The sequence below is a fragment of the Lissotriton vulgaris genome, chromosome 7 (genome assembly GCF_964263255.1).
Source record: "Lissotriton vulgaris chromosome 7, aLisVul1.2, whole genome shotgun sequence".
In the NCBI taxonomy this organism is placed as follows: Eukaryota; Metazoa; Chordata; class Amphibia; order Caudata; family Salamandridae; genus Lissotriton; species Lissotriton vulgaris.
Window position 1 is genome coordinate 541,004,924 of NC_141695.1, and position 12,851 is coordinate 541,017,774.

At 45.3% G+C, this 12,851-nt stretch overlaps 1 protein-coding gene across 1 annotated transcript in view; it reads right to left on the bottom strand.

Moving 5' to 3' along the window:
* LOC147702001 (cytochrome P450 2F3-like) overlaps positions 1–12,851 on the bottom strand; it is a 211,713-nt gene that overhangs the window by 47,272 nt on the left and 151,590 nt on the right. The window contains exon 6 of the mRNA XM_086930616.1: positions 4,378–4,519. Coding sequence (XP_086786742.1) covers positions 4,378–4,519 — 142 coding nt within the window. The remainder of the gene's footprint in view (positions 1–4,377; positions 4,520–12,851) is intronic.

Here is a 12,851-nt window from a genome sequence, read left to right on the forward strand (position 1 = left end):
ACCGTGAAAAATCATTTTTTTTTATTTTCCCCACGGGACCCTTTAATAACCCCAACAACATTCCTAGGGGGTCAAGAGGGGGATACCTTGCCCCCTTTCATTAAATTCCCCCTTAGTTTTTCACCTTTTCTTCTCTCTCGATCCTACCGAGAGACAAGATGGCGGCCGCTCCGGACTGTCACGCAGCAAAAAAAAAAAAAAGCTCACGCACAGCCGCTGGAAGAGATGTATCAACATATATCAGCCTCCTCAGCCACCCTCAGGAAACATAGGGGATTAGGATACGTCTCCCGCACCCACTTATACCTAGTAATTTAATTAACGAAGCACAAAATGGCGAATTCCCGTTTCGCTACCAGTTCGCGGCCCGTGAAGCGCTTCTACCGTGAAAAATCATTTTTTTTTTATTTTCCCCACGGGACCCTTTAATAACCCCAACAACATTCCTAGGGGGTCAAGAGGGGGATACCTTGCCCCCTTTCATTAAATTCCCCTTTCGTTTTTCACCTCTTCTTCTCTCTCGATCCTACCGAGAGACAAGATGGCGGCCGCTCCGGACTGTTTAGAATGTTGACAGACACCGGAGAGCCAATCAGCTTTCTGCGCGCAAAGTTCCGATAAGCGAAAAGTAAGCGGACCGGATCGCTGCCCGGAGCGCTGTTACAGATATATATCTTGATTTAAACGTTAATTTCTCAAAATCCACTGAAGCACATATATTGAGACCTAGCAAAGGCACATCGGGCTAACAGTCCCTACAATTTTGCCAAGTTTCGTGCAAATCCGTTCAGCCGTTCGAGCTAAAAGTGAGGCCAAAGGCCCTATGGAAAAATGAATGGGAAAAACGCGTTTTGGGACCCCCCTTTTTTCTCGGCCCCCCCTTGACGAAACCCCACCAAAGTTTCAGGGGCTGCTCAGAAACAAAATGTGCCATTTTCCTGAAAATTTCAGCCGATTCCGTCCACAAACGCCAAAGTTATTAGACATAGAATTTTCAGAAATCCCATAGGGAATTAATCCTAACTATATATACCTACTGGCGATAGCCAGTAGGTAATATATATATATATATACATATATATATATATATTTTTGCTGCCTCTTTCCGCCAAGTCGCGCACTCTAGCACGTTTGCATCGTTGCGAGGGGCGAACCTCGCTCGTATTATTGCTCCTTTTCCTCTGTATTTCCCAAAGAAAACAAGCACTCGCGGGAGGAGGGTCCAACAGAGTTTTTATTTCTGACCCTCTGAGCACCAGACGCGTTTCGGCTACTGCCTTTGTCAGTAGCCGAAACGCGTCTGGTGCTCAGAGGGTCAGAAATAAAAACTCTGTTGGACCCTCCTCCCGCGAGTGCTTGTTTTCTTTGGGAAATACAGAGGAAAAGGAGCAATAATACGAGCGAGGTTCGCCCCTCGCAACGATGCAAACGTGCTAGAGTGCGCGACTTGGCGGAAAGAGGCAGCAAAAAAAAAAATATATATATATATATATATATATAATCTGCATAAGAAGATGTACAAAACTCTCTACCCAACATAGATTTGTGAAAGTTATGAGATATGAAGGGATTGTCTGTCTCTCTGGCCGAGCCAGACTCTTTGTTGTTGAACAATTCACTAAAGAGAAGTTTTAAAAAAATGTAAATTGACAAGTAAACAATTAAGCTTAAAATAAGCAACAATTTGAAGAAATTTGGTTCAATTGGGTATGCTCATGGCAGCACAAGAAGTGCTTATCATACTGGCCATTCAAGAATGTTGGTGAGCTGGAGGCACATTTATTATCTTCTTCAGACACAATGTTCTCAGAGGCTTGTTTTTCGTAGAAATAGAAGGCACAGTTCCCATAATTGTCCCTATTCTTAGCCCTAAAACATCTATCTGTCTGGATGTACCACAAGTTGATGCACAATGGTTATTAAGTGGGATATTCCACCCATTACATATTTTTCGGTATTGTATGGATAGCAATAGAAAAAATCCCTGAATGTATTTTTAAAGAGCAAACTAGGCCTTTTGTGCAGTATGGTTGATGTTGAAATTATACATTGAAGAAAAGAGACAAAACAATAATTTAGTCCATTTTTAACGAATATGGAGAAATGCGATAAACGGAATCCAATGGCAGCGGGACGTTAGGGAGTGAGAAGAAAACAATGAAACTAAGCCATCACGTGGGATGCCATGTGAGTGGAGCAAGTGAACTAAAATTCAACTTTTAACTCTCCAGACATTTAATGATTTTTTTTTTCAGTGCAGCCTCTTTTACGTTTACTAACTTTAACAGCTAAAGTTAACACTTAGCAGCTACAAACTTGACATTCTCATACTCGGACACATTTCAAGGCGAAGAAAGGCAGTTTTTGCACTCGGTTAACCATCTGCTGTTAAAGTCGGAAAGAAATTACAAGTTTTATTGGAAAAAAAAATAGAATAGTGGGTAGAGAGTTTTGTACATCTTCTTATGCAGATTATATATATATATATATATATATATATATATATATATATATATATATATATATATATTTTGCTGCCTCTTTCCGCCAAGTCGCGCACTCTAGCACGTTTGCATCGTTGCGAGGGGCGAACCTCGCTCGTATTATTGCTCCTTTTCCTCTGTATTTCCCAAAGAAAACAAGCACTCGCGGGAGGAGGGTCCAACAGAGTTTTTATTTCTGACCCTCTGAGCACCAGACGCGTTTCGGCTACTGCCTTTGTCAGTAGCCGAAACGCGTCTGGTGCTCAGAGGGTCAGAAATAAAAACTCTGTTGGACCCTCCTCCCGCGAGTGCTTGTTTTCTTTGGGAAATACAGAGGAAAAGGAGCAATAATACGAGCGAGGTTCGCCCCTCGCAACAATGCAAACGTGCTAGAGTGCGCGACTTGGCGGAAAGAGGCAGCAAAAATATATATATGAGTCCGAAAACTGGTGTGATCCTATTTGAAGAAACCAGAGTCGAGGCCCAAATATATTTTCAGTGCTCAAGGTTTTATTTGGCAGAAAGATTCAACAGCCCCAACGCGTTTCGAGGTAAGCCTACCTCTTGGTCACGGTCACGGGCCACGTGACCAAGAGGTAGGCTTACCTCGAAACGCGTTGGGGCTGTTGAATCTTTCTGCCAAATAAAACCTTGAGCACTAAAAATATATTTGGGCCTCGACTCTGGTTTCTTCAAATAGGATCACACCAGTTTTCGGACTCATTTAAAGGATCGGCGATCCTGTTGAGCGCCCGCCGTGAAAAGAGGCAGAAGCACGCCGCTTTTTCGTGTTGTGTATATATATATATATATATATATATAAACCAATCAGGTTGGCCTATCATTTGGCAGTTTATTCAACAATTCAGCTCCAACAGACAATGCCTCAGTGCTGGTCATCCTTCATCATCATTTACATATGATCAACCACCAGAGCCCATCATTTTAAGTCACTTATCCATTTACCATGCCCAATGCAGTGTTATTTTCCTTCTTGACAATACTGTTCTCAGTGCCAACATCCATAATCTAATTGTATGTCTTTTCTATAACAGAAAAATACCTAGTATACATTGTCAATTTAAACTTAATTTACATTTAATTTCTTAAATTGAAAATGAAATAAAATGTAAAAGGAATTTCATTTTAATTTAAAGTTAACTTAATTGAAAGTTGATTGTTTGGTTGTCAATGTAAACTTATTTATTGTTAATTTAAGAAATTTATACTTGCACACTATGTCATCTACCTTAGGAAAAAGCCTACAGGGCAACTGTAGTGCCTAATGAGCAGTGATAGTGACTGGGTTTGAAAAATCTAGCATTACGCCAGCACACAACTTGATGCTCACATCAAAAACATTGCCATTGTTCCAAGCTTCAGTGCTACAGAAGGGCAATAAGGACTACCTTCTTCAGAAAACGCGGATGACCTATCTTTTCACTTAATCTACGGTTTGTGGTTTTATTGTTTTGTGCCACTAGTTCTCCTTTACTCCGTTAGGACTTCAGTGCCATGCCTGCGGGGGGAAGAACATTTCATAAATAAATTCACTAAAAAATACTTGGCAAGAAAAGCCACCATCCATACAAGGCCCTTTGCTAGGAAACAAAGGCCAAAGATTGGACAATGGGAGGCTATCAAATTCATACCGGATTTCACTTTCTGAAGTGGCTCACTTCTCAGAGAAAGACACCCAAGAAACTAAATCTCTTTTGGAACTCCTTGCAAGGGTTATTAGAGAAGTTTTCCATTTGATAAAGTCAACTGATCAATTACAGGTCCCTATTAAGTCGTTTTCCACACTTCTTCAGAATAACTAATTTTTAGATGCAGGTTTTCCATTTTACAAAATACTATAATAGTTTTTAAGATGTTGTGCCTTATTTCTTACCTTGCATCTCTGGATATTTCAATGCTAATTTAACTGCCCAGCGAATTGTGGATGATGTGGTTTCTGTCCCCGCAATGAACAAGTTAAATGCTGTGTAGGTCAAACTCTCCAGGGTAAAATGGCTATTCGGATTATTTGCCTCCTGAGGAAGAAATGGAAGCATGCTTTCAGTTGCGAAGGACATAGCAACTTGGTCTGCACGTAGTTTACATCATTGTGTGTACTACATGACCACATATGTAATTATTCATTTCAGCAGTGCTTAACTCAAATGTCTCTCCAACAATGCAAACACCAGCACCAAAGACAGTATCAAACACGAAAACACTGCAACTTAGATCCTCAGTGCTATCCAATTTTAGACCAAATACAATTTTGCCAGTACCAAGAAAGAATAAAAAACTGCGGGTACATTTTTTTTTCAACTTCAACAGCATCTGCAATCTTACAGTTGCCAATATCCCCTACAATACTCCCCCCCCCCCCCCCCGAAAGCAATTCGATAAAATGGCCATTCTTGGCCTCTGGGATATTACTTTTGCTTCACAAAGGAAGGCAACTATCTATGGGTTATACTAGAGCTGTCAGTGGCGTTCAACACAGTAAGCCACTCCAGTCTGCTAGAGAGGTTGTCCATGATGGGTGACACTGACCACAATTTAATGAGTTGTTTTACTTTCCCCCTTTCACACTGTCACCAATTTTATTTAATATCTGAGCCCACTATTTGTAAAATTATACTTATGATGATGATGTACTGCAATACATCAAGTAGTCTTGGGATTACTCCATGATAGCTGACATGGAGTGCTGAATCACGCTTATACCTGCATAAAAATAAATCTCTAACTCAACAACTTGAAGACAGACATTACATTCGGCACAAAATCTTTCCATATATTTCAACACCAGTGATGTTAGGGTCACACTTGGCATTTTCACTCAAACTCCGACACTAAAAAATATGAAATATTATATTTGATATTACAGTAGTCCTCATTAGCTATATAAGAATCGTTGCTTCTCCCATCAAATAATAAAATTACAGGCCCTTTTACCACTACTGTCCACACTGATGCTAGAGGCAGTAGTTAACCCATAATTAGAATATTCTAACAGCCTATATGTAGGACTCACAGACCACAAAGTAGTCCCTTACAGAGAGTTCTGAATGCCACTGTAATGCTAATGTCAGACTTGGGCAGGAGGAACAAAACAACTCAAGCCTCAATTGGCTTTCTGTCAAAGACCAAATCACATTCAAATTTGTAAGATATTAAAGTCTAAGAAAGTTAAGAAGTCAAGATAAAAATAGGTTAAACACGCCATTGATCAAGCTTACAACTAAAGCGAGTAAAACATTCTCAGCCTAGTGCGTTTCTGTTAGAACTCACTATCACAATATCTTAAGTATTGGGCAGCATTGCCAGCTTCAGAAAATTACTCAAAACAAATCTCTTTGAAGGTAACAAGTTATAAATTCTGCACGAAGAGACCTACGTGTATGTCATCCGTTCATCAAGCATCTATTTAAATATATGAAACCCTTGCTAAGGAAGTACACAGACCCTGCAAACATGAATATCTACAGGCTAATCATCAATATCCCTCTTCCAGGTAAATCCTTCTGAGGAATGATTCACCAAAGACTATAAGGAACAATTTTAGACATTCCAGAAGACCTCATCTTTCCTTTACGTACTCCCAAAAGACTGCAGAATGTGACCTAATGCAGTTGGTTCAGCAGCATTCCCCCTTCTGGAGCTCAAACATTTTTTAAATGTTTTATTTTAAACATAGCCCACGGATAGCACAGCACTTTTATGAACAGACATTTGTGCTACAGGTGTATGGGTGGACATTTACCAAATTAATGATGAGGGAACACAATACAGTAGTATGAAGATTATGTTTAAAGCTTTTTGAGAAATAAACGGTAAAACCAAATCCTTGGCAATGGTTTATCATTAAAGCTTTAATATTGATCATTGGGATTGTAGGAAGGTACATCCTGACTATGGTTGCCCCCAACTTTTTGCCCTGTGTTTTAGCTGGTTTTGGACATAGTCGACCTGGGACCCTGCCAATCAGGACCCCAGGCCTACTGCTCTCTCTTTAAAATGGATTCCATGTACCCTAGGTGCATTTCCAATTGGTACTGGGCCACCCTATCAGACCCTGTAACTCAGGGCATGGGTGTACCCAGGGCTGCCAGGGGCTGCAGCATGTATTATGCCACCCCTGGCTGGCCTCCTAAATTTGACACAACTGGCTGCATGACAGCTGGGGCAAAGTCGTGTAATCACCCTTTGCTGTAGGTGTAGTATACCTATACCTAACCCTAAAATGGACACACAGATTCCTATCAGTCACTCCTATGGCAGGCCTTGACAATCCTGAAGGCAGAGTGCTTGGAATCGTGTGAGATGGTGCTCTGGCATGAGCTGAGCCTGTCTGCAGCTTGCGGAATCAAGTCCTAATAGCTGTTCCATGATATCGCATACCATATACTCTTAAGTGCATTATAATCCTCGCGGTTAAATGCTATCTTTGGTATTGCTTTATCAAAACATGTCGAGTAAGGTGTCATACGAATTGGAATACTAACCCCTCGCCAATTCTGGCGACGGGGTTAGCATTCCACCCTTCTAGAGGGACACGACATGTATATAACTGTGAACCCCGGTTAAAGTTAACTAAAGCCTCAGCTCCACAAAATGGATACTGCCACCACCGACACGAGTCTGACCTCCTGCTGCTGGGAGTCCTTCCAGCGAGGGAGGCTTGGACAAAGGGTTTCCTGTCCGGGGCGGTGCTAGCACCATCCCAGACATGGTTTTGTGTATCCTGGGTAGTCAGGGCTTTTCAGGAAGGTGACTGCTGAGTGGCACCCCGGTGCTCACTACGCATAGGCCAGTCAGAACCAGTTCCAGGGGCACACCAGCCCCTGGCCTGGGGAAGTCCGGCAGGGGAGAGGGGTGTAACCACCCCCCTCCTGGTCCCACCCATAGGCAGGACCTAGTCACCGGGTCAGCCCCCTTTTTTAGTATAAAGATAGGAGCGGGCCCCCTGTTCAAATTAGATCATCTTTGGAATCAAGACACGACTTTATTCAAAAGGACTTCAAGATTTCTTCATCAAGATTCTCCCTTGTGGCTAAGGAGTAGTCACCCTGCATCCGCAGGCACCATCCTAAGAACACTGCGGTCTGCTGCAAGTCCTTCATCACGAATCCGACGACCCAGCTCGACGAGACCCGGCTTCCCTGGCACCTCTGACCTCTACTCACCTCTACAGCAAAGCTGAGAACTGTGAGTGCGACGAGACCTCGAGGGACCGACGATCGCCAAGACTGCACGACTTCTTTGCAACAAGCCCACCGTGTGCTCCACTGGTGAGTGCTTTGGGGTCCGAGAAGCCCCAACCCTGAGCAGCTCCAGCACCGAAGATCAACCCTCCAGCATCTCCACGATCTGCGTGGGGCCCTTCTGCTTTTGCGTGCTCACCGCGCTGTGTGGCTACTAGCCGGCTGGCTTGTGGCCTTCTACACGACGCCCGACGACATCACTACTGCTGGTCTGGTTGCTCCAGACTGGCCCTTGCTTCCTTCTTCAAGAGAGGCACCCCGGACCCTCCTGGTCCACTCCAGACGCCATTTTAGGTCCACCGCGTGGGCTTGAATTTGCCAAGGCTTTGTTGCCCAATCCTGGGTCCAGCGACGCCGACAGCTTCAATCATCGTGGGACAGCTCGCTCCTCCTTCCTGGTTGCCGACAACGCCTCCTGGTCCGTGAGATCTTCGAGCACAGCGTCACCCACTCACCTAGTCGAGGTGGCTACCATCCGGTGCCCTCCTGGTGCCCACTGACTACTGGCTAGTAGTCTCGAACTTGGTCCCCTCTGCTTTCAGGTGTCATCTTCCATCGATCCAGGCTTGGATCCACCGAACTTTCTTCACTGGTCGCCTGCCAGCAACTTCTTTCTTCCAGGCTCCTGGTCCGTCTACGAGGATTCCCGACGTCCTTTGAGTCCTATGCAGCTGCAGCCCCTGGGCTAGGTAACTTCGGCATTTCGGTGCCCCAGCATAGCCTCACTATCCAAGGGTCAGAATCCACTTTCGTTTTCCTCCTACCAGGTCGGGTTCGCCCGAGAACTCTAACTTTGCAAATTCTAGCTACCATAGACTTTGTCCCGCATCCCGCGTGAGAGTGCACACTCTGCACCCGAGTCCCCTGGGTCTCCTAGAAGTAATCTGAAGATTCTATAGTCAAGATCTAGCGATTCCAAAGCCTATTAGTACTGTACTTACCTGCTAGTAATTTCGCATTCCACTTTTCAAGTATATGGTTTTCCGTGCCCCTCGGGCTTTGTATATACTGTGCTAACTTAAGTATTTTTATAAGAGTTTTGTTTTGTGCTTAGTACCCTGTCCTCATAAAGAGTACAGGGCTGTTGTGATCTAAATAAATACACTGTTTATTTTCATAACACTTGTGTGGTGTCCTTTCACTTGGTATTCAAGGGGTATATGTGTGGTAAACAGCTGGCTTAACACGCCCTCTCGAGTCTTTAGCCTTAGACTGCTCGTATCCACGCTACTAGGATAGCTGGTCTATAAGGTTGACTTACAACCAATCATCAATAAGGGTTGCTGGACTGATACATAGTGTTCACTAGAATAGTGAGCACTGCATATCAGGCCACCTTCTCACAGGGATCATAAAAAGTACATCACAACACATCAAATAAAGCATTTAAAATGCATTCAAACTGGAGAATACATCAATAACATCCTGACTAAAAGTGACCAATGCATAAATACATGAAAAGCCTCTAAATTACAGTATGGAATATGACGGAAAAACTGGACCAACCAGCGGTGGAATTAGATACTACGGTAATGGACAACTTCTTAGTTTCAGTTTTCGGTGCCCAGTACAGTTATGAAAAAACCTTATAAAGGCTACCCCTCCGCACTTGCATCCAATCTTGGCAATCGTATCCGCAATAGTAATAGATTCCAGTGCCCAGTGCTGAACTGTAGGAGCAGTAATTACCTTGTGTACACTTTATAAATCTAATTCACTGGGGTATTAGGGAATAGGAAGGGAGGAATCATCCTCCCTTTCTATTTTGGGCACATCACAACCATCCCTGTTGACAAACTCAATCACTTTATTATTATTATTATTATTATTAAGTGTGATTTGTAACCGCGCAACTTAGCCCAGTGGGCGTCAAGGCGCCTAACTCAATATATAGCTGAAACCACCAGGTGACGGGAGCTTACTGGTAGGCCTTAATGAAACACCAGGTTTTGAGGGCTTTCCTAAAGAGAACCAATGAGGGCTGCGATTTGATCTCCAGAGGAAGTGTGTTCCATAATTGGGGTGCTAAGATGGAAAAGGCCCTACTCCCCCATCTAACCTTCCTAGAGCGAGGGACTACCAATTGGTTCAGCTCTAGAGAGCGTAGACATCTGCTCGGGACATACCGGGTGAGCAAAGACCCAAGAGCATCGGCATGGCCAGCCATGAGGGCACTGTAGTTAAGGCAGAGGAGTTTAAAGGACGCTCTGGAGGTAATAGGGAGCCAATGGAGGCTCTTCCTTGCCATGGTAGCGGATGACAGCCATGGCAAGGCCAACACAAATCGCGCCGCGGCATTCTGCATAACCTGTAAGCGCTGCAGAAGCCCCTTGTTGGCCCCGGCATAGAGTGAATTGCAATATTCGAGCCTTGAGCCAACAAGAGCAATCACTATCTGCTTGCGTGCCTGGGGGGAGAGGTAATGAAGGATTCTTTTAAGGGTCCTAATGACACCCCAACAGGTGGCCACAGTCCTGTTGACCTGAAGCTCCATAGAAAGCGAGGTGTCGAAGATGACACCCAGATTCTTAGCAGATTTAGTGGGAGTGGGGCAGGTGCCTAAAGATGAGGGCCACCACTCACCCAACCACACGTCCTGGTCCTTACCAAAGACCAGGACATCTGTTTTGTCGCCGTTCAACTTTAGGGAGTTGAGAATCATCCACTCAGCAACGAGTTGCATGCATAACCTAAAGTTGGACGCGGAGATACTCACAGAGTGGGTCAGGGACACCATAATCTGCGTGTCATTGGCGTACGACACCACCTCCATCCCCTGAGATCTTACTAGTCTCGCAAGGGGGGCCACGTAGATGTTAAATAGGGTCGGACTCAATGCCGACCCCTATGGCACCCCACATTGCAAAGATTTTGCAGGGGAGAGGAAATCACCGAGCATCACACGCTGTTCTCTCTGCTGTAAAAAAGAGTTCAGGAGACTCAGGGCCGGCCCGGTTACCCCAGCCTCCCTTAACCGAGATGTCAAAGTAGAGTGAGACACTCCATTGATATATAGGGTGAACAGAGTAGGGGCCAGAACACACCGCTGGCTGACCCCAGAATCAGTATAGACGGGATCTGTCAATGTCCCTTCCTCCCCCATCTGACTTGGACGAGGTTGTCAGCATGCAGCATTACTGGAATGTTCTACGGGGGTGGGTGCACACATTTCTTCCAGCACCCTTCACAACTTGCCTCTGGGGACCTCAAGTCGATCGAAGATCCACAAAAGCAACAAAGTTTAGACTTGTTAATTATCACCTCTTTCCAGTAAATACGGATACAATGTAAACCCTGGTCTATAGTGCTTACATTGGCTCTAAAACCTGCCTGCGAATCCAACAAGACACTCTTCACTAATTCTATGATGTAGGTGGGCCAAAACAGGTTTACAAAAAAGTTTCTGCAGGGAATAAATCAGGCTTATATTCCTATAGTTCCCCAGATTGGACCGATCCAGCTTCTTTTATATTGTTATAATTTCTGCTAATTTCCATGAGGAAGGGCTATCCATACCAGAGAGGATCGTGTTGGAGAGAAAATGTTCACTTGTCCCAAATTTCCTTATTTGCCCTCTGTAAATTGCTGGGACTCTTGTCCGGACCTGGGGTACGAGCAGGAATACAAGAGTAATCACATCTATAATTTCATTTTGCAAAAGCGTAAGGGTGGTGGAGTTATATGAAGCATTGTTTCCTAAAGGCACATGTAGTATACAGAAAGCTGTCTTGCCGTTTTTGGGAGCCACTGAAAGAGCCTTTGTCCAGAGCGGAGGAAACGCCAGGATTATCACCAGCTCCTTGCCGGACCCGCTGTGCGGGTCCCGCTGCGCGGGTCCCGCTGCGTTGCTTCCATCTGTGTGCCATTGTTTGGGAGCTGCAGGGCTGCGAGCTGACCCGCAGGGACTCAATCTCCCAGGAGTCCCTGCGTGAGGTCGAGACCCGCAACACCTGGGTCGCTCTCCCTGCCTGCCCCGCCCTCGCCTCAGCAGATGAGGACCTGCTGCACCGACCCTCGCTGGGACCCACAGAAAGCTGTCTTGCCGTTTTTGGGAGCCACTGAAAGAGCCTTTGTCCAGAGCGGAGGAAATGCCAGGATTATCACCAGCTCCTTGCCGGACCCGCTGCGCGGGTCCCGCTGCGTTGCTTCCATCTGTGTGCCATTGTTTGGGAGCTGCAGGGCTGCGAGCTGACCCGCAGGGACTCAATCTCCCAGGAGTCCCTGCATGAGGTCGAGACCTGCAACACCTGGGTCGCTCTCCCTGCCTGCCCCGCCCCTCGCCTTACACCGCCTTATTAGTGACAGCGCACCGCTGCGTAGGAGCGCCCGGGCAAAGGGCGGGCCGTCTAAGGCCGTCCAAGGGCGATCAAGGGCGGGACGGGCCACCCCCTTAAAGCTTAATCCCTGGTAAGTGACATTCCCTTTCTCCGCTACTACCTCTAAGGATTCCTTTATCAAACTTACGTCGTATTAGACATCGCTCTTTGTCAAATAAATCCATGAATAACCATGTCTTCGGACCATGCAAAATCCAGGAACATTACTGTAAATACATCGAGGGGGCCAGTAACAGGAACTATTGATCAATTCTTCAAAAGAGTCACAATTGTCCTAGAAAAAGAAATAGCGGACACTGAAAAGCGCTTATCGATGGACCTGTTAACCGGTAAGCGCTCCTCCCTAGGTTTGATTGGGAACACCCGCTCTCCAATTTTGATCGCCTCTGACTCCCAGTCTTCCATTATTCCTTCCTCTGACATTAACTCACTTTCGCTTTTGGGAAACGATGCGAAGGACACTACAATTCAGACACTCAGTAATGAACCAGAACCAGAACAAGAACCGGTTCCAGAAATAACTCTAGTCCGCCCCAACGCATCTAGACTATCTAGTTCCCCAAATCTCTCCATCTCCCCTCCACCTCCCTCAGACCAAATAAACAATCATACCAAGAAACGAAAGAGACAATCTTCCCCCACCTCTTCCAGTACAATTACCATCCTGAACACAACCCCCGCCCCGCCAACACCCCCCTGTTTAGCACGGCGCAGAATACCCGCACCACGACAGGACTATTTCCTGAAATGGAGGCAGAACTTCTCTCCAG